We start from the raw sequence: 22659 nt of genomic DNA on the forward strand, positions 1-22659 counted from the left end.
TTAGAGCTAATATGAGCATACTGCTGTGTCTTACTATGATTTCACACCTTTTGTACTTTGTCTATTGTAATATTAGCTGTGAACAGCACACAGCCATGCCCAGTGTGGCAGTGGGTTGATCTGCAGGCTATGGCTCCCAACCTGCTCCTCACAGTTTGTTGATTTATGATTAGAGATGTTTGGTATGTTTTTTTTCTTGTATAGCTCCAGTAAGCAATATTGCATCATAACATACCCATTTAGAAAATTCTTAGTTATGGGAAGACTTTGAGAAGAAAACTGCAAATTATGGAGGCTGCCATTATCTATCATCTCCTAAAAGTTGTTCAGAACTCCTCCTGTAGTGATTCCATTTTCTGGATACGAACCTGAGTGTTTGAAACTGAATATATGATGAGGCATGTATTGCAAACCACCCATCATACTACTAAATGTGTTTTTGTTGGTTTGCAATAATTTGTAGCTTAGTTAGTGATTTTCTTGTAAGGGTTTGCTTGAATTTCACGTGACATTACTTAGAATACTAGGGGTACTTTTTTTTTTTTTTTCCTTTTCATGAGGGAAGTGTTGGAGGGTCCTGGTATCACTACCTCATTTAAAAAAATGTGCATGTTCATTAACATAGGACAGTGAAAAAAAACTGCATTAGTATATTTGTCTTTCCACTGCATTTTTACTTGGTACCTCAGTAGTAATGTTTGTTCAATCCTGTCTTATACAATACTGATACAAGTCTATTTGCTTTTTATATTATGTGTGTCATAGTAAAAAACTTACAATATCAATATGTATTTTTTTTGTGAGAAAGAAAAGTAACACTATAAATGCTGTGTTGTGTTATTGTATTAGCTGATTACTTTGACCTGTGCCATTTTTTAATTTTCTGCTTAAGGTTGGCGTGCATATTGCAGATGTGAGCCATTTTATTAGACCCGGCAATGCTTTGGATCAGGAATCTGCAGTTCGGGGTACTACTGTATACCTGTGTGATAAGGTAATTGTTACCTTCAAATTGATCATAACTTGTGTGGTTGTTTTTAATTGTAACTACATAATGGTACATTGGCAACTGAACTGTGTGTCGCATTTTGCATTTTGAGCTTGGTTGCAATAGTTTGTTTTGAAATGAACTTTATTGTGAGCTTGGTTGTGCACAGAGGGTATGTAATTGCCAGCCATATATGTTAAACAGCATGGATGGGGAAATCTTCTCTGCCTACTGTTGTATTTAGACGGCTGCAACATCCACAGCTGTCTGGATACATTAACAGTGACATCTAATTAGATGCAGTGGCTTTTTGGCCAATAATTTTCCACCTGGCTCCAGTCTTTCAATCAAAGTGCTGACATGGCAACCAATGACTTGAATATTGGTGGATACAGACAGAAATAGACTGATATTTAAGCCATGCATGGCTACCTTTTTAAGATGTGCAGTGTTCAGTTGTATTTAGCACAGTAGTGTGTATTGTAACAGAAATTAACTTTAAAGTGATTTAAAGTACACACAATCTGAGGCACCTACAGCCCAAGCTCTAGTGTGCATATACCCAATATCCAAGCACCTAGTCAGCAGTACACCTAGCCAGATTTTTGTGTAGTTTTAGGGAATGGGTAAAACCACCATCAGTTTTTCTGCCTGGCCAATTTTTTGAATTTTCCCTTACAACCCAAACATGAAGTGAGGCTAAATATCTCTAAAGGTGCCCATAGACTGCTCGATTCTCGTACGAGAATTGCGGGAAATCCCGCGATCGTACGAGAATCGAGCAGTGTGAATGAAGACGTGCAACCGTTTTTATTTTACGGTCGCACGTCTTTTGTCTAAGGAGCACGCTAGAAAACCAGCCGAAAATCGTACGATTTTCGGCTGGTTTGAACCGTGCTCGTGAGACAAATGCCGAACCGGCCGGTGTGCGCACACTGCCCGTTCAGCATTGCGGTCATCGGAAGCCCGCCCCTCAGATCTGCCTGTCCAAGATGGGCAGATCGCACGTTTTTTAAATTACTTTACAACCATCGCAAGACTAGGGTCTTGCGATGGTTGTAAAGTGTATGGCCACCTTAACAGAAACATGGTGGCAATAAAAACATTCTTTTTATTTGGGTGTGGTAATGCTAGAACTTTCTTTTAGCTCCATTTCTGTCAGTGTTCCCATTGTAGATATCCCAAATGGATTGGCTTGAGTTAATGTTGATAGTGTCTGATTAATTGCCTGGAACTGGTGAAATTGAGTGGCAGTCAGAAGAATCTTAAATGCTGAAATGCTGGTGAGAATAAGAGGTTTATTTTTGTTGGCCTGTACCTATACAATTTCAGAATGAAAACGTGCTTTTATAATGACAATCACTGTGTGTTTCTTTGCAGAGAATTGACATGGTCCCTGAACTGCTCAGTTCAAATTTATGCTCTTTAAGATCACAAGTGGATAGGTATGTTTTTCTTACTCCTTGCTTTTATTTATAATGATTTTGCTTTGTAAAGTTCCAGTATGGTTCACAGCACTGAACTGACACACAGGCAGCATTTAACAATAACATAATAAAGTGTTTGCTCAGAAAAAAAACTTTTTTTCTTTTTTTTTTGTTTTGGATTGAGTAGGAAATGATTAAGACCCCATCAGTTTTTTTGTTTTTTTTTTCAGTCTGTGCCTTGTCGGAGATTTCCCTTCACTCTCTGTCCCATAGAGACACAACAGGAAGTAAGAGGAGATCTCTCCAAAGTGAGAGAAAATCCCCTTTTAGACAGTTGTCACTAGAACAGTTGTCCCCATTGGAAGATTTCCTCGCACATGTATGGTGTGTATAAAGTTTTCTGGTGACAACTCTAAAATGTTGGGCATCCCATCATTTTGTGTGTGCCGGAGACAGTGGTCACTTGGACAAATAGAGAGGTTGACCCTCCCCAGCACAGAGGGGCACACCGACAGACAGTAATCAAACAGGGGTACTAATTCTTCCACATTCTATCCAAAACTAAAAAATGTTTTATCTATATATCATGTGTTTAGTAAATATACACTAACAAGTTATCCTGTCTTTCAGGTTAGCTTTTTCATGCATTTGGGAAATGAGTAATGATGCCAAAATTATTCATACAACATATACTAAAAGTGTTATCAATTCAAAAGTAAGTAGGTTTTGTACTTTGTAAAGGTGTTTTTTTTTTTTTTTAATATAGAAATGTGCCCTTGTAGATAAGTAAGCATGTGCTTTCTTTGATAGCGATATATTACATGTGGTTGACAGTTTCCAGTATGATACACTTTCAAGAATTTAAACAGCATCTTAGCTTTGCTGTCAGTTTTGTGGGTTTTGTTCACACCATGTCTGTTGAGCTGCATTTTGTTTGCACACCACCACACATGTATGGTGTGCATAGGGCACATAGAAAGCAGTTGTTTTCCATGTGCCATGTTCATACCATACATATGTGGTAGTGTGTTGAAAAATGCAGCTCAGCACGACACAGTGCAAACAAGCCCCCAGTGAAGCTTTTTCATTTGTTTGCGTAATAAGCCATTTAAAACATCATAGCTAAAGTCACTTTTTACAATCCAAATCAGTATTCCGGACCATGTGTGCATATGATTTAGGTGCTGCAGTTGTACTGTCTTTCCTTGTTGATCTCTCTGTCCCCTGGTGTTTTGAACCAGTGATATTCAAGCAGGTTGATCATAAATATGTGTGCAGAACAGAGCACACAGTCTGAAAGCTACCAACCTTTCAGATTTCTAGTGCATATGTTTAATAGTATTAGAGATGTTATTTTCATTTCACGTGTTGATTGAACAAGGCTGCATGCCAGGCACATGTTGTAAGATTATTGTAGAATATTCTGTATTGGTATTAACAGTGGAAATGTCTTTAATAACTCGTACACGTAAATCCATTTTTTTCATCCATGGTATGCAGTGGGTTCAAGGTACCCATTGGTATTAGGAGGGGGATCTTCTAAAGAACTGTGTTTACTTCAGATGCCCAATTAGAGCCTATTGAAACATCTTAATGTTTTAACTCCTGTGATCCTCATTGGGTATTTGGAGTGAACTTAAGTCTGTGTATAGATTATTTCTTGGATAATTTCGTTCCAGGGGAGGGTAACGGAGCCGAGCCAGTTCCTGATAATTTTGTTAGGATTGTGCAGGCAGTGAGGATGTTAAAGGAATCCTTCAACCAGGCTAAATTTGTATAATTGATTGAATGATGTCCTTCCATATATTTCTTTTGCTGAGCATATAGATATGCATGTTTATGGTTGGTTGTGTATAAAAGGACTGCAGGCTTTAATAAAGAGGCATGTTAGACCCTTCCCACAGTGATTACAGTTTATCTTATCTTTTCTGGTCCTGTATTTCTGACATTACATGTACATAAACAAAAGTTACTAGTAGTATTTCTTCTAATTAATAAAAGCAGACAAGGTTTTAAAGCCTAGATAAACCCTGTGAAGGGGAATGTATCAAAATTGGAGCAGACTAAATCTGGAGCAACTGTGCACAGCAGCCAATCATCTTCTCTCGTTCATTTTCAAATCTTAACTGAACAAACTGAAGAGGGAAGCTGATTGGTTGCCCTGGGCACCTGCTCCACATTTTGTCTGCTCCAGTTTTGATTAATTCCCCTCTGTGTCTCTGGGCCATGGGTCTCTCGCATGCACCACAATCACTTTCCTGGTTTTCCCTAGATTGTTTTCCAGCACTGTATTTCATGATTGATTGAAATACCCTGTGCTGCCAGCACCTTGGAGAATAAGACCATTGCTTTTGCACACGAGCAGCAGCCCTGGTCTCCTTGTATGTGAGAGCTGCTTTCTGACTCTCCATGGTGCCAGCATACTGCAGATCAATGCAGATATCCATCACACACCTAACTGGTATGCCCCCTGTTGCCTCTCGGTGGGTGCTGTAGTGACAAGTAGATTGTGCCACCAAATATAATATAGAGAGTAAATGGTGACCAAGGTAGTTGCGCTAGGATATATGAAAAAATCAGGAACCAAAATACAGAAAAAATATAATATCAAAAAATGTGATCCAAAAGATTATAATCCAGCTGCAGCAATATCTATCGAGGTGATCAATTGTGAGCCAGTGTGCTGCGCTTGGTATTGTGATACGTGCTATATTTATACCACAAACGAAACCAATACAAGTGACCAAATCCTACTTGCAACTAAATGCAATCCAAAGGTGCATATGTGCATGAACGTTAATAAATACACGTGTCATATAAATATAAAACTGATTGGTTAAATATGAGCGAAATAAGTTAAGTTAATGAATAATGCATATGTGTGCCATATAGTGAAAATACAATGTGGATACTAAATGGTTGAATTATAAACCAGGTAAATTCTGGCAATCGGCAACAATAAATAAAAAAATAAAAAGGACAATAATTTAAAGGACAATAATTTTAAATTATTGTCCTTTTTATTTATTGTTGCCGATTGCCAGAATTTACCTGGTTTATAATTCAACCATTTAGTATCCACATTGTATTTTCACTATATGGCACACATATGCATTATTCATTAACTTATTTAACTTAACTTATTTCGCTCATATTTAACCAATCAGTTTTATATTTATATGACACGTGTATTTATTAACGTTCATGCACATATGCACCTTTGGATTGCATTTAGTTGCAAGTAGGATTTGATCACTTGTATTGGTTTCGTTTGTGGTATAAATATAGCACGTATCACAATACCAAGCGCAGCACACTGGCTCACAATATAGAGAGTAAGTCACCAGCACATTAAAATAATCATCATCAGAATGCCTTTATTATGTTTGTTGATCAGTAATATTTCTGATCAGCCAATGGCAATAAAGGAGTTTTGAGGATGAAGATTTTGGTGTGCTCGTGACTTACTCTCTATATTAACTCTTACTGCAGCATTTGGCTAAACTAAAAGAGCAGAGTATTGGTTACTGTATATGCAGCCTGACTGCATTACACTAATATAGAGCGTTAAATTGGGATTTAAAGAGAATGTTGCCTGCGTTTTCCTAAATGTATATTTATTCTGTTGTAGGTTAATTGCAGAGATAAGTGTTAAATGATCAGCTTGCCAAAGTCCACAACTGTAAATTATATCTTCACAACACCAGAGAGAGGTTTGGGAGGATATTACTTGGCATTGGATTTGCCTGGATTTACTATAGTGATTAAAGCTAAAATCTAGGCAGATATAAAAGACAAAGATTAATTACCTGTGTAAGCATTAAATCCAAGCAGTGTAAATACCTGAATTTGGCCTGGTATCAGCCTCTTCTAGTCCATGTACAGCAGAACTGGAGTGTGAGAGGAAGTGGCAGTACAGGAAGCCAATCCGTTCATGTGCTGACAAGAAGCACGCTGATAGGAGGATAAAGAGTAACAGAGCGATGAGCTCATCACTGTGCTGCTTTTCCTTTCACTGTCCAGTCAAAGCATGTGGTGGCTCCAGGATGACTTGGTCTCAGAGGAAGTGATTGAATGAAGCTAGCCATCAGACTGAGGACATCGAACGGCAGAAAAAAACTACTTCATGGAAATCTGGAATAAAGCAGCAAAACCTGATTTTGTCATTTTATGTAATTATTTTCTTCATTCAACCTGCAGGATGAATTAAAAAAAATATTAGGTTCCTCCATCAAGAGCATTGAGGAATGTCCCGCTGTCGTCTTTGAATTGTGACAGCAGTTGCTGGCCGCTGTCAGAATACTCAAACAGAGCCGGCATTGGCTGCCAGCTCTGTCTGTTTAAAGATTTTCTGACCGGCTCCTTCGATCAGCTGATCGAGGGATGCCGGCCGAAAGGGTGCCAACAGGCCAGCCAGCTTAAATCTCCATCCAAACACCTAAGATTCTCCTTTTAGATAATTTAACATGAGAAATAAACTTTTAATAGTTTGTTACTACCTGTAAATACCAACCTACAATGAATGATATGTGCATTGGAAGACTGCGTTGAAAACTCTCATTAAAGGAGAACTATGGGGTCAGTGTTTTTCCCCATAGTTCTCCTTAGGGTAACGGGAGGACACAAACTAGCGTCCTCCCATTACCCTAAGCTCAGTATACCGCGAGCTACAGCTCGCGGTATACTGAGACGCCGCAGCCGGAGTGGATCCGGACTTAGATGACGGGATCCGCCCAGCTGCGTGAGTGACAGCTGGCTCTGCCTATCTAGAGGCAGAGCTAGCTGTACCCGCCCCCTCCCCGTCCGTTCCGCCAGTCAGCGCTGGCAGATCGGAGAGGGGAATCCAGCCCCTCCCCCTGTCACGGCAGAGAGGCGAGCGAACGCCGGTATGTGTTCGCTCACCTCCCGATCTACTGAGCCGATCTGTGACAGTCTCATTGTCACAGGTCGGCTAGAACTATGAGGTGAGTGAAAAGCACTCACCTCATAGTTCTCCTTTAAGCTTAGCTGCTGACCCCCCAAAAACATCCAGAGCTTTAAAACGTCTTGAAATTCCTCTGATAGTTTAAGGTTAAAGTAAATTGCCAATATTTTATGCAGTAGTAAGCTCCAACTTAGTCTTTTATCATTATTTATTAGGCGCTCTTCAGCCATCCTGGAAATGTTAGCACATACATAAGGGATGATTGAGAGAGAAAGAGTCTCATCTCACTGATGTATGATTGGCTGAGAACTGCCACCGCAGCAAATCAGCTAATATTGTGCTTTAGCAAAGTGGAATATGTGGCTTTAGGAGGGAAGGAGGTAGTTTTAGCACATTAATGGTAAATGGTCTGAGGTTTTGAACACAATTGCATTTGTCAGTTATTAAACAGAGCTCAAAGCTTTCTGATTATGGAGTAATACGTTGTTAAATGTCTCATTTTCTTTTCTGTAGGCTTCCCTTACCTATGCAGAAGCGCAGATGAGAATTGATTCACCTGACATGAATGATGAGATTACCAAAAGTCTCCGTCTGCTGAATAAATTAGCAAAGATTTTGAAGAAGCAGAGAATAGATAATGGGTGAATTATTGAATATTTTTCTGTTTTTATTTTCTTGACCTTTTGCTACAGAGCTTGGCTATCTGTCATTGACAAAGTAATGGTTTGTATGCTAAGAGCTTAAAATAGCTTACTTTGTATAAGTAAACTTGTTTTGTTGTGCAATCAAGATAGTTTTTGTTACTGTGCTGTTTATTAAGCAAAACACAATAAGGTTAACCAAGCCCAAAGGGAAAGTTCCCACCATAGCGATGCATTAATTGTATGATACAGTGCGCTTAATGCAAGCTACTGCGTGTTACTGTGTGCTAGGTGCGTTGGGGTGCCATTTAAATGAATGGCAAGGCAATGCACTGAGTGCACGCCTGGTGCAATAGTGTGCAATAAATGCACCGTATTATGCCATTAACGTAACACTGTGGTGTGAATGGTCCCTCAAGCTTGCCATACATGGAGTGAAATCTGCCTGGTTCCTAATGATCAGGACGAAAAACACCCCTCCGCTCAACAAAAGTCAAATTTTTTTTTTTATCCACTTTTGTTTAAGGAGGTGTTCCTAAAGTTTTCTGCCATACAGTGCCTGCATTCTGCCAGATGCAGACACTGTCCAGTTATTCAGCAGTGGCAGTGGGAGATTCGTCCATCAATGCTGAATTATTTTTTAATTCAGCTTGGATCTATTAGTGCATGGCCAGGTTAATACTTGCAAACAGCCCAACCCTTGCCAGTCTTATCTTTCCCTTGACCGCACTATACATTACTGGATGCAGCTGACAACATTTTCTGTCTGCCATGACAGATTTAGCTTTGTTCGTACTATGGCCTCCTGATGTAACTTGGGTAGCACATACATTGCTGTATCCCAAACTTATTTCTCAGGCGTTATGCTGGATATGATCGAATCATTCATCTGCCTGTTCAGTATCCAAGCATATGTTGTTTGTCTGCAGGCATCCACATCACCCATTATAATGGTGACATGACCAAGCCAGCACCTTCATTGGCCCTTCTTTGAGCATTTTAATTCAGTGTGGATTGTCTGTTATTAACATTCCACAGTGTTTACAGCTATAGTCTCTGGCTTTGTGATGTATCCACCAAAATTCATTTATTTCATGTTTTTCAATAACTTTAATGATATATCCTTGCAATATGGCATTAGAAGTGTGTCAAAAATATATTTCTATAATCTAAAGAAATACTGTATGTAATTTGTTGACATCTTGTCATTTAAGAATATATATCTTTTTTTTTTTCCTACAGTGCTTTAACTCTTTCTTCTCCTGAGGTTCGATTTCACATGGATAGCGAAACGCACGACCCCATAGATCTTCAGACCAAGGAGCTCAAGTAGGTTCTTGTTTTGGCTGTATGCCTAGCTCAATGCATAATTTGATTTGGAAGGGCATTTAAACTGCAAACTTAATGGCAAGCTTCTCTCCACTTTAAAGATGTTTTTTATCATAAGACTACAATAAACAATGTCTTCAGTGCTGGATGGAAAAGCACCTTCAACCCTTCTGGTGTTGTTAAAATTGTACAGCAGTGAAGGTGCTTAACTTCCAGGCTTTGAACTAAAGCTTAAACTCTCAACATCCAAGGAAGCATGCAAAACAACTGTCTACTTCTACTCTTACGTGATAGTCCAGTTTTGTTGCTAGAACAAATATGTAACTTGTGAGGGGTTTTGCAAACTACATTGCAGATCTTCACAAGCTTCTGTTTTGCAGATACTAATGATTTGCCATGCCATTGTGCCTGCTTGCATTAAAGAGTGCTAGATGTGTGGCTTTGTCTTCACTATAATAGAATTAGTCCCAGTGTTGTAATAAGAAACTCTGCTCTTTCCCAGGATGCTTTTATACACACTCCTCAATTATCTTACCAAAGATGAAATCCCCAGTTTAGTAACTTAGGGATGTACATGGGGATGCCATATTCCATAAAACAGCCTTCATTTAATGGGACAGTGAGCTCTGCAGAATTTTAAAATAGTGTGACAGTTACAAGGCAGGGAATGAGGTTTCTGTGAAATCTGGTGTATATACAGGTGAAACTTGAATAATTCGAATATAGTGCAAAAGTTCATTTATTTCACTAATGCAACTTAAAAGGTGAAACTAATATATGAGATACTCATATTGTGTTGGGCTTTAAGACCATTAAAAGGGAAAAAGGCACCTGCGAGCAATCTTATACCAGTAATGTCCATTTCTGTTCTTGGAACTGATCTCACCTTAGGGTGTCCCTACTTCTACTTCTGTATTCCTATTGATGTAAAATAAAAGTAGAATCTTACAGTAGAGTGGGCCCCCCACTTAATTGGCCTTGGCACATGTGTACAGACCTGGACCCAAGCATGCCCTGCAGCCTAGCAATAAATCAAAAAATGTAGTTTTTATTTTTGTTAATGCATGGATTTTCATTTGTTTAAAGGGAAACTAATTCCATGGTGGAAGAGTTTATGTTGCTTGCCAACATTTCAGTGGCGCAGAAGATCTATGATGAGTTTTCAGAGTATGCCCTACTGCGTAAACATCCAGCTCCTCCTCCAGGAAATTATGATATACTGGTGAAGGCTTCAGGTTCCAAGGTAAAGCTATACTGAAATTGATCTAACCATTTACATAGTAATACAGCAAGAAGCCTTATCAAAAGTGGAGATGTTGCCCTCAACAGCCATTGTGATTCTTTCTAAAATAAAATCTGATTGTTCACTTTCTGTAGCAGCACTACGTTTCATCTATTGGTACAAAGCAGAGGTTGTAGCGAGGTAAATGATGTGCAGAAAGAGAGAGCTGTGCTAAACACAAACATTAAAAATCATATGACCATTAATTACCAAGTCCTTCCCCTGGATTTTTTGGTTTCATCCAGGTGCCAGAAATTTTCATCACATAGTTTTAGAGATAAATGCTTGTCTAGGACCCTGTGCAAGTTTGGGCTTACCTGAAAGGATGAGATATGTTCTTGAGATACTACCTCTTTCAATTTCAATTCTAAAAAGTTCAAACTATTTGTTGTCCATCATGTTCTATACTGATAAGTTTTTCTAAACACTGCACTAGTTGTGGATTCTTTTTAAAAAAAGGAACATTACCCAGATCTTTAAAATAACAACAAAGGCACCTTTTAGAAATGTTTAGTAAGAGAATCTACAAACACATACTTCTAGATAATTGAAGGCTTTGTATTCTTTGCATACCTTATTTTTCTCTTGCTCCCCATTCTTCTCACAGTAGCCATTTTTGCTAAGGGTGTGTGTGTGTGTTTTTAATAGATTTGTGTGTTTTTTTTTAATAGGTGTGTGTGTGAGTATGGTTTTTTTTTTTTTTAATAGGTGTGTGTGTGATGTCTTTTATGAGTTTGCGTGATATGTGTGATGTGTTTTTATGAGTTTGTGGTGTGTTTTTATTAGTGTGTGATGAGCGTGTTTATGAATGTATGATTATATGTGTTTTGTATCTGTGACTGTATAAATATTTAAATATGTGTGTTTCCCTATTTTGCCTAAGGCAATAATGCTGACTGTTTTTTTAAACCCCAGTGCCCGAACTAAAACACAATATTAAACTTATTTTCAGTGTTGGCACTTTGAGATAAATACATTGATTTTGCATTGCAGTTTGGGCACTCGGGTTCAAAAACGTTAGCCATCATTGATCTAAGTCCAATCCAAGAATGTTCTGCTTTCTCGCATATGATGGAAATATCAGTCACTTCCATGGAATGGTAACACGCAACTTGCCCCTCTGTGACTACTGATTTTAGTGTTGACTGTGGAGGAAGGTGAATATAGGGTGTTGGGAGATGTCCTTTAAAGAGATGCTGTCACTATGCTTTGCATGGCCAAGATGGCAGTATGTATTTTAAGTTGTGGAAGATGTATTTGTTTCTTTGCATTACATAATCTGTATTATTTTTTTAGAATTTGGAGATAAAAACCGACTCTGCAAAGGCTCTGGCTGACTCCTTAGACAAAGCAGAATCAGCCGAGTTTCCCTATTTAAACACCCTGCTGAGGATCTTGGCTACCCGCTGCATGATGCAGGCAGTCTACTTCTGCTCTGGAATGGATAATGATTTCCACCACTACGGTTTAGCCTCTCCCATATATACACATTTCACCTCTCCCATCAGAAGGTTTGTTACAAATCTGCAAAATCCTCATTGTTGCAATAAGACAGAGCATTGAAAAACAATGCTAGGTTTTCTGTGTCTATTCAAATGTGTTGGCGCTCGGAGTGGAAAGAATATGTAGCACATTGTTAAGATCGATATCTTGATTTGGGCTACAAAATAAGTTGAGAGAATCTTCACTCAAAACATTTGTGTGAACATTCACTTCAGTTTTCCAATCATGTAAAAAGCTGTTTTGGTTTTTCTTTTTTTGTTGTAAATCAGCTTTATCGTACCATCTCCAGCAACCAGGCAGACAGATGAAGTTTCGGCAGTAGATGGTACTAAAGCTTTAGTAACAGATTTTGTTTTTTTAAATGTTAGTTTAAAAATAATAAAATTGGGTCTCTTTTAACAATGTTATCCAAAGACCAATGCACAATCTGCAGTAACCTAGAAAGAACAATTAGGGACCAGCTGTCAGCAGTTAAAATGGACCTTGTGCATGCTACTTAAATATGCAGCCGTATGGTTGGATACACACTGCAGCTATAACACTCTGTTTATGTTAAACACATTAAAATTATATTAAGGATTTAAAATTCAGTGCTGCCACCTTCTGACCACCCCTGTGTTCCTGGTCCTATTGTAATGCCGAGCTGATGGGGGTTTGCTATCCATGATCAAACAAAAATAGGTATTTGTAAAACCATGCAGTTTTCTGCTTTAGAGTGCATATTCCTCTCTCATTAGCCTGTAGTTGGCTCTGCTTTAAAAACCTTTAATCCTTGGCAATAGCTTCAGTATTAGACAAGTAGAGTAAGGTTTTGCTGCATCTTACTACAGAATGTAGTCAGCATTCTAACATTTAATAGTTTACATTGCTGTACTCCCGGTTCATTATTGCTGCTCAAACTGGTATAAGATTCCATTTTCTGAGGCCACTGTAAGGCTGCATTCGCTTTTTGGGATTCCTGCGGCAAGAATGTTTGCCTGAATTCTTGTCACAGTAATCCCAGGTATTCCTGTCCCCAGATGCGTCTGCTGTACCCATTTAAGGTATTGAAAGGATGACCACGGGTGCATCTGTCCACAACGGATAGATCATTGTCGCTGGACTCCTCTATCATGGACAGATATGGTCGCTGTCACCCTGTCATTAACTTGAATGGTTATAGTGGCTGCATCTGAATGGGAACACCTGAGATTCCTGTGGCAAGAACCTTTGGATCCCATAACACAGCAAAGTTCCTGTGTAAACAGGGCCTTAGACCCCATTCACACTGAGCGTTTTGTAGCGTGATTTCCGCTCAAAAATCACTCAAATATCGCTCAGTGTAGCTCGTCCAATCCATTTTAATTGAGCGGTTCACATCTCACAGCTCAATGTCACCTGTAGCTTGTAGCTCAAGCTTGTCGCTCGAACATGACCTATTTTTCCAGCGGATTTTGTGTGATTTGGCCCCAATAGGCTTTGGTAGACTGCCAAAAGAAGCGGTACGTAGCGCGACAAAATGTGCAATGTCTCAGCTTAAATCAGCGCTGAAAAGGCGCTGATGTAGCTCAGTGTGAATGGGGTCTGAGTCTGACTAGATAGGTTTGGTCTGATTTAGTTGCTTTGAATAAGTGCACATTGGAGATTGCTTTTTGCCTTACAGTTTGAACGCCATAGAACCGGTAATGGAACAAGGATTGAAACTAACACAACTTGCCAGATTTATAGTTGTAAAGAAAAAAAAGTTTCTGTGCATTTCATTTGAAAAAGATGAAACTCTATTCTGACTAGGTGAAAAACAGGTTTTCCTTTCTGTTTTATAAACTGAAATCATCATAGGTTAGCAATAACTTCATATTTTGCACTGCGTTGTTACATAGCACCAACAGGTTTTGTCTTTTTGAGGACAGAAAGAGCACTGCGAGCTTCAGAGAGATAATTACACAACCTTGATTACTAGAGTGGAAATGTACGAGAGAAACCTTTCATTTACATAAACCCTGTAGGTGTACCTTGGTGGTACTAATTGCCAGGCTTATACTGCTAACAATAATCCATGTAATGCAAGATAATACATGGTTTATTGATAGCAGTACTTCTTTGCACTGCATTGTCACATAGCACCAACAGGTTTTGTCTTTTGGGGGCAGGAAGGGCACTGCGAGCTCCAGAGAGATAATTACACAGCCTTGATTACTTGAGTGGAAATGTTCCAGAGAAACCTTTCATAAAGCCTGTAGGTGTACTTTGGGCATTACAAATTGCCAGGCTTATATTGCTAACCATAACCCATGTAATATCTTGTATCTTTCTAGGTATGCTGATATCATAGTACACAGACTTCTTGCTGTAGCAGTTGGGGCAGATTCTACATACCCTGATCTGACAGACAAACAAAAAATATCTGAAATCTGCAAAAATATCAACTACAGGCACAAGATGGCTCAGTATTCCCAGAGAGCTTCCGTTGCATTTCACACTCAGGTATGGGAAGACACAATATTACACTGTATGGGGAAGAAGTCCAGATTCAATTTTGTGTGCTTGTATGGTTTTGAGGAAAATGTTCTAAAGGGAAGAGGGCCGAAAAGGAAGCCAGTGGTTTAAAGTTCCCCTCTAGTGAAATGGCTAAATACACAGTTAAATTATTATTATTATTCAGTATTTATATAGCGCCAACAGTTTGTGCGGCGTTTTACAAAATTGAGGGAGACAATACAGTTAACAATACAATTTCACTACATGAGGTAGGAGGGCCCTGCTCGTGAGGGATTACAATCTAGTAGGAGGGGCAAGTGATAAAGTAATAACTGTTTGGGATAATTTAATGGAAGAACTGAAAGGACAGTTATATAAAGGTGGAATAGGTCTCTCTGAAGAGATGGGTTTTCAAAGGTCACCTAAAGGTGGATAGAGTAGAATATAAGCTGACAGATTGGGGTAGGGAGTTCCAGGGGATGGTAGACACTCTGGGGAAAATCCTGGAGGCAAGCATGGGAGGAGGTGACGAGAGCTGGAGAGCAGGAGGTCTTGGAAGGAGCAAAGGGGCAGTTTGTTTGATTATTTTAGGATGAGGTGGGTGATGTAGGTTAGGGCAGAGTTGTAGATGTATTTGTAGGTTATTGTTAGTATTTTGAATTTTATACGTTGGGCAAGTGGGAGCCAGTGGAGCAATTTGGCAGAGAGGGGTGGCGGATGCTGACCGGTTGGTAAGGTGGATGAGTCTGGAAGCAGCGTTCATGATAGACTGAAGGGGGGATAGGCTGTTTAGTTTGTTAAGGCCAGCAATGAGGAAGTTAAATTAGTCAAGGCGAGATATTACAAGGGAGTGAATTAGAAGCTTTGCGGCGTCATTTGTTAAAAAGGGACACATTTTGGAAATGTTACGGAGGTTGAGTCAGCAAGATTTGGAGAGTGATTGGATGTGGGGCTGAAAGGAGAGCTCAGAATCAAGGATTACACCTAGCACCCTGGCTTGATGGGAGGGGTTGATTGTAGTGCTGTTGATTGTGATGGAAGAGTCTGGGGAGGGGGCCCAGAGAGGAGGAAATACCAGCAAGTTCAGTTTTGGACAGATTTAGTTTGAAGAAGTGGTGTGACATCCATGTTGATATGTCAGTGAGTAGATTAGTGATGGGTGAGCTGAGGCGTGGAGAGATATACAAGTGTGTCGTCGGCATAGAGATGGTATTGGAAGCCATGTGAGAAGGTGTAGATGGAGAATAGAAGGGGCCCAAGGACAGAGCCTTGAGGGTCCTCTACAGATAGAGGAAGTGAAGAGGAGGAAGTAGAGTTATAGGTGACATGGGATAGATAGGAGATGAAGCATTAGAAAGCAGAGTTTTGGAGTTGAGAGTTTGGTTGGGGTCAACCGTATCAAAAGCAGCAGAAAGAGTATGAATATAGGGTAATGGCCTTTGGTTTTAGTGGTTAGTAGACTATTAGTAAGTTTTATAAGGGCAGTTTCTGTGGAGTGTTGTGGATGACAGCCAGATTGAAAGGGGTCAAGGAGGTTGTTAGCTGTAAGGTGGCTGCTCTGGTGGTTGTAGATAGGCGTTCATAAAGTTTGGAGGTAAATGGGAGCAAGGAGATTGGTCTCAAATTGGCCAGACTGGTGGGCCCCATTGAGGGCTTTTTTAAAACTGGCTCTCAAAATACCTGAACAATGCCTGCATCCAATCTGATTGTTCAGGTATTTCAACAGCCAGCGGGGCCGACTAGCAAGATACTGAAGCTTGGCCCAGTGGGAGATTCCTTCATCCACACAGTATAGCATAGAAAGAGGAATTGTTTCCATCTGACCATAGAAAATCTGCAGATAATCTATTGGTGTATGGCCAGCTTAATACTGAGATGGTGCAGGGGGTGATGGCCAATTAATCTAATGGGAGTTGATAAGAGACACATGCATGCTAGCTTCCTTCCCAGGACTGCAGGTAAAGGTGCCCATACACTGCTCGATTCTCGTACGAGAGTCAGGCGAAATCCCGCGATCGTACGAGAATCGAGCAGTGTGAACTAAGACGTGCGACCATTTCTACTGTACGGTTGCACGTCTTTTGTCGAGCCAACATGCTTGAAAACCAGCCGAGAATCGTACGATTCTCGGCGGGTTTCTAGCCTGCTAGCCCGATAGCTGCGGAACGGGCCAGTGTGCGCACGCGCACACTGCCCGTTTTGCATTGCCGTCATCGGAAGCCCGCCCCTCAGCGGGGCGGGCTTCCGATGATCGCAAGTACGATCTGTCGGTCCAAGATGGGCAGATCGTACGGGCTTTTAATGAGCATACGACCATCGCAAGACAAAAGTCTTGCGATGGTCGTAAGGTGTATGGGCACCTTAAGAATTATGAAGATAAGAACACCCTTTTTGATTGTGAAATGTGAAAGGAAGGTACATTTTTGTCTATGTATACAAATTTCAGGATCTTGATAACAGCATTTACTAGGCATGAAAATTAGAAGTATGGCAGTTTCAATCATTTACAGCAAGGAAAGGGTTAAGTTGAGCTTGCCTGTGGAAAAGAGATGATAGATGAAATCTAGAAAAGTGCACAATACTTCTATTGTATATACGTTAGGAGTTGTTTTAGCTGCATAGTTAGGATTTATGTCCACCCAGTCGTGAAACTTGCAGAGCCAGGTTGGAGACTTTATTTTTGTAGTGAAGCAATACAGCCTGGTCACCCCCTTGTCCCCAGCAGGGGATTACAAGCGACAGATACCAAGTCAGGTTCATGTACTGTACTTGCAAAGTTAAATTCATACCAAAACCTTTTGAGGTTTCAATAGAGTGGGGAATAATTGGGGTAACTGTCAGGTTGTTTGTTTTTGTTGTCTGTGACTCGTTTTGGTCATTTATTTTTGCCTGGGGTTTTTGTTGGTTTTTAACTTCCACTTTGAGTGTGTGAAAAAAGAGGGAGGACATAGATGGCATGCTTGGCTATCCTTTGTTATCTTGACGGATTGGTAAATATTCCTGTGCCTAGTCTAACAATGTTTGTACACATTTCTCTTTTCCTTCTTTCTGTTTAATATAATCATTTCTTTGCAGCTCTTCTTTAAAAACAAAGGAATTGTGAATGAAGATGGATACATCTTGTTTGTTAGAAAAAATGCAATTGTGGTATTGATCCCAAAGTTTGGTTTAGAAGGCACAGTCTTTTTTGAGGACAAAAACAAAGGAATAAAGCCTAGGCTACTTTACAATGACGAGGTAAGGTCATGCGAAATTGATTTCTTTTTCAAACAAATCATTGCTACCTTTTTCTGCAGTTCACGTTGATTCTTTGGAAGCCAGCAGCATAAAGATTCAGAGCACGAAGCCCCAAGACATCTGCTGCACCACATGCATTATGTATACCATTCATGTACTGTACATTGGAAAGGATACCATGTCACTAGATATTGATGTTTTATATTGGTCATTTTTAATCTAATAGATTTATGAAAATATTAATATGCCTTAAATAGATTTATATTTATCTCGTTTACAGAGTAATTGCCTGCTAAGGACCTGGACAACGGATGAGACCTAGCAGGGAATTGATCATGTCACTTTCTATTTAATTCCTGACAAGTCTTCACTGTTGTCCAGGACCTTGCAAAGAGATCTCCTCCTTCCACCACCCCCATGGATATTGGCTTGGCCACTAAAGGGTTAATAGCCAAGGTCTGCTTGTTGCAGTGGTGGTTCCCCAATCCACCCAAAGTACAAGCAACTTGTACTTCACAATAAAAGGTCTCAGGCTGATGCTTAGAAAGTAGAGTAGGCTGGATGAATCATAAGGATCTCCAGAGGTAAAACCATGGTTGCCATAGACAATTCCCTGTTTACGTTTATTCTGATTTTTCTTTTTTTATGATCCCATCTGTTTTGGCTGTTCTGCTGTTCTCAAATCACCCAGTCTGCCAATCAAAATGTGACATTTAGGATAGCAGCTGAGTAGCATGCAGCTTTTATTTACTACTGAAAAGCTCTGTTTCATGCCAAGTAATTTCTTCATGTACACATCAAACAAGGTGGACTCATTTATGCATCTTCAACCACCTCCCGTCGGCCGAACGTTCAGAAACTGTCGGACGGGAGCCTTTTGGCAGTGGGTGGCTGTCTTTAAACGTCCCTTGTGCCCACACCCCCAAATTTGAAACAGCTGTTTACATACAAGCAGTCTGGTGTATTTGTGACAGTGCTGTAAAGACGCCCGATAGCTTGTATGACACACACCTCTCCGTGCCCACCCCTTGCAGTCGCCACGGGCGTCCGATCCAGGACCGGGCAGTGTCGCTCCGTGCACGGAGAACTGAGGGAGATCAGTATACAATCTCTCTCCTACCCGTTCTGTGAATGCAGGAAGTGATGTGTATTACATCACTTCCGCATTCAGCTGTCACCCTCCGGATACAGAAGCCGGAGAGAAACTGGTGAAGCAGATCTCTGCTTCATCAGCTTCTTTGGGGGTCCCTAGGTGACAGGGGTCTTGGAGACCCCAGATGTCTCCATAAAGAGGACCTGTCACTGTAATTTGATATCACATAGGGGGCTTCTTAGTCCCCTATGTGTTGACAATAAAGTTAAATGTAAAGAAAAAAATTGGTTACAAAAAATTAAGTTTACACACACTAAAAAAAAAAGATTTTTTTTTTTAAGTCCTCCACCTCTACAAAAATGACCATTGCACCCATTACGCCGCACTTGTTACATATCATTGCGAATGTCATAGTGAGAGTAATAATTTTAGGGCCATCAGTCACTGTTAACACTAAAGTGATGAGCGGTAAAAGCTTTTAAAGTATCGCCTATGGTCAATTTTGGGTGTGGTAGATGTTTTGCAATTTCGCAGGCGTGCTCAATTTTAAGGCTCGACATGTTTGATGTCTATTTACCCGACGTGACCCCGTCTTTTATATTATACCAAAAAAGTTGGGTAATAAATGTTTCCTAACATAATAAAGGAAGAAACGGTTTTGTTAAATTTTTGGTACTTTTTGCGGTATATAGTAGATAAAAACCGCAGTTACAAAAATGCATCTTATTTGTGTATCACTCGGCTGTAGATCCTCAAATCATCTCTAAATTAATGCTGACACTGTCCTTCCTTCTGGAGTGTGAGTACTTTTGTTCCCCATGGTCCCTGTGTGTGCTGTAAAGTAGCCACCGCTCCAAGCTCACTCCTATGGTAGACTACAATCTTAATACAAATTGGTAAACTAAATGTGAGATTGTAATCCATCATGGGAGTGAGCTTGGAGTGGTGACTACTTTACAACAGACATAATGACCATGGGGAACAGAAGGAAGGACAGTGTCAGCATGAATTCAGAGATGATTTGAGGATCTACAGCTGAGTGATAAACAAAATAAAATACATTTTTGTTAGTTAAGGTACTTGAATTAATTTTTAGGATTTAATTCCTGAATTTGTAGTATTTTAACCCTATCCCATCCAAAAATGTTAAAAAAAAGTGTTTTTTTAAGGTTAAAATGGTGGAATTTTTTTTGTATTCGATGATTGCCTAAACAAAGCATTAGGATTTTGCCTAGCCTACAAGACCTACGTAATAACGCTTTTGGTAATATTCGTGCAATTGTCCTCCATGTTGTTGTAAGGTGCAATCGGGCAGACATTAATAAATGTTCAATGTATTGTATCTCTCTGATGCCCAAAACATCCAGTGGAAATGTTCCTTTTATAAACCAGGAGGTGACAAATATTAGCTTAGTTTCAATGTTTATTTTATGGCATTTATTGATTTATTTTTAAGATTCCTTCTCTGACTGTGGAAAACACGGCTTTCTATATGTTTGACAAAGTAAAAGTAAGAATTTCTTTGGACGCCTCAAACATTCAGCACCAGAAAATACGGATGGTCCTAGTGGAGCCTGAGGTAGTTACTTTTTTCTATATTGTTTTTAATATTTTCTTTTTATGGGAAAATGGGCTATTTTTGCAACTGCTGGTTAATAGATAAAAAAAAAAAAATCATGTTTATTTAGCTTTGGCTGATATTTGTGGAAGGCAGTCATTTATTTTTTTTTTAGCTGAGGTTTACTATAGTGTTTGTGCATACTTTTAATACAAACTTGATCATCTTTTTATTTTGTACTTGGAGGGAAGGTAGGGGATGCTGTGACGTTTGTCTAGCCTATAGTATGATGGATGCCATCAGTTTAAGCAAAGTTTACACCTTACACTTGATCTCGCTCTCTGATCTGTTTCTAAATGTCCTTCTTTAATATGTGTTAAGGATTTTGAAAATTTCCCCGTAGTGGTCAGAGCTTCTCATCATATGCACTCTTTCCAGTTGGATAAACTCTGTGCAAGTACTAGATTTATGGAGGTCCCCTCTAAAAGACAGATCTGTGTACAGGAAAGTTGGGGTCATCCTGCAAATCTAACTAAGCATTCTATATAATCAATTTGCATTGTGTAATGTTTGAATGCTCTTCTAAAATGTATTTTTATAATAGATTCCAGGTGTTACCGTAAGTGAGAAGGACCAAAAGACCAGCAATGGCGAGCCAGTGACAAAGAAGAGCAAGTTGGCAGCATAGAGTTCTTCATATTTTACATGGCAGGGAAGTTTTATGTACTTTTATTATGCATAATTGTTTAGGTTATGTTGTCATGAAATGTATAATCAGAGAGCTGTTTTATGTGATTTGTTATTTTAAACATAAATTTGTTATTTTTCTATTTGCTATAACCAGACAATAACACACTTTTGTAAAGTGCTAACCTGTGTATTTTGAGACACAGCTAAAGCTTGTGTTTAACCTTGAGTCCCCTTGTGGTTTTATTCATTTACCTTCTTTTAGTCTAAGCCGCTCATTGTCAGAACTGGTACATCCCCTATAAGCTCATCAAGCTTTTACTTTAAACAAAGCACATTGCATAATATTGAAGTATTAAAATCACGCAAAAGGACAACTGCTATTTACTATTCATTTTATTCTAAGTTGAAACACATGCTGTCTGGGAGCAACTTGGTTGATATGGGTATACTAAAGAAATGTGGCACTTGGATGTTGCTACTGAAACGCACACAAATGACAAATTCCTAGGTGAACATGAGCAGAGTCTGGAATTGCCAGGGAGTATGCTGTACTATAATACACATAGGTGGTCAGGAATACCCCAAAATTCAGGTGAACAGGAGCAGCCAGCAGTTATGACAGGGGAACACCCACAATTCCTAGATGGACATGGATAGAGTTGGATTATGCCATTGCTACTGTAATACACAAAAGGTGGGGAGGAATAGCCACAAATTCCATGTGGTGAGGCACAGTCATAAATTATGTGCCCTTGCTACTGGAACAGAGGTGGGCAAAGATGCCCAAAACATCCAGGTGTACATGAGCAGCGGCAGGAATTTACATGCAGGAGTACTCTAAATATCTAGAGATCTGAATGAGTACAGGAAGATTTCTATACTGAAAACATAGGTGGGCAGGAGCAGTTAAGAACTTTGGCAGGGGTAACATTTTACTGACATCTTTAAAACATAATGGGAGGTCAGAAGCTCCCTTAGATCACCTTGCTACTTTTGGTTGGACAAACCTGCTTTAAGTGTTTGGAGTGAGAGGGGTTAAGGATCACATTAGGTGGGTGAATTAAAGGCCTATTTACACCTGTATTTTTTTTCCAACTCAACCAGCAAGTCAACAAGACTTGCTGGTCGTCTCACTGGTGCATCCATTGAGTGCAGTTTTTTTTTTTTTTTTCCCCCCCAGGTCTTACTGTGACAGCCTTACCAAGCCATGTGTCCACAGGGCAAGCTTGGAAGTGGCATTGAACTCCAGTTTACTCTTAAACATGCATTTAATTACCTCAACTATTAACAATAATGTACCTTATTTGTGCATCACTCAGCTGTAGATCTCAAAATTAGTAAATAAAACCAGAGATTGTAGTCCATCACAGGAGTGAGCTTGGAGCACTGGCTACTTCACACACAGGGACCATGGGGAACAAAAAGTAGCCACCCTCCAGAGGTAAGGACATTCAGTGTCTGCATGAATTTAGAGATGATTTGAGGAGCTACAGCCAAGTGATCACAATACTGGACCTTATTGGTAGAATA

The 22659-nt window shown here is 39.7% G+C and overlaps 1 protein-coding gene across 1 annotated transcript in view; it reads left to right on the forward strand.

Moving 5' to 3' along the window:
- DIS3 (DIS3 homolog, exosome endoribonuclease and 3'-5' exoribonuclease) overlaps positions 1–21187 on the forward strand; it is a 37810-nt gene extending 16623 nt beyond the window's left edge. The window contains exons 12-22 of the mRNA XM_018568430.1: positions 893–994; positions 2369–2433; positions 3046–3130; positions 7853–7980; positions 9223–9309; positions 10396–10552; positions 11888–12102; positions 14389–14557; positions 17627–17788; positions 20338–20460; positions 21044–21187. Of these exons, the coding sequence (XP_018423932.1) occupies positions 893–994; positions 2369–2433; positions 3046–3130; positions 7853–7980; positions 9223–9309; positions 10396–10552; positions 11888–12102; positions 14389–14557; positions 17627–17788; positions 20338–20460; positions 21044–21127 (1377 nt within the window). The 3' untranslated portion in view covers positions 21128–21187. The remainder of the gene's footprint in view (positions 1–892; positions 995–2368; positions 2434–3045; positions 3131–7852; positions 7981–9222; positions 9310–10395; positions 10553–11887; positions 12103–14388; positions 14558–17626; positions 17789–20337; positions 20461–21043) is intronic.
- The last annotated feature ends 1472 nt before the right edge of the window (positions 21188–22659 follow it).

Source organism: Nanorana parkeri, unplaced genomic scaffold (genome assembly GCF_000935625.1).
Source record: "Nanorana parkeri isolate BGI_ZX_2015 unplaced genomic scaffold, ASM93562v1 scaffold1186, whole genome shotgun sequence".
In the NCBI taxonomy this organism is placed as follows: domain Eukaryota; kingdom Metazoa; phylum Chordata; class Amphibia; order Anura; family Dicroglossidae; genus Nanorana; species Nanorana parkeri.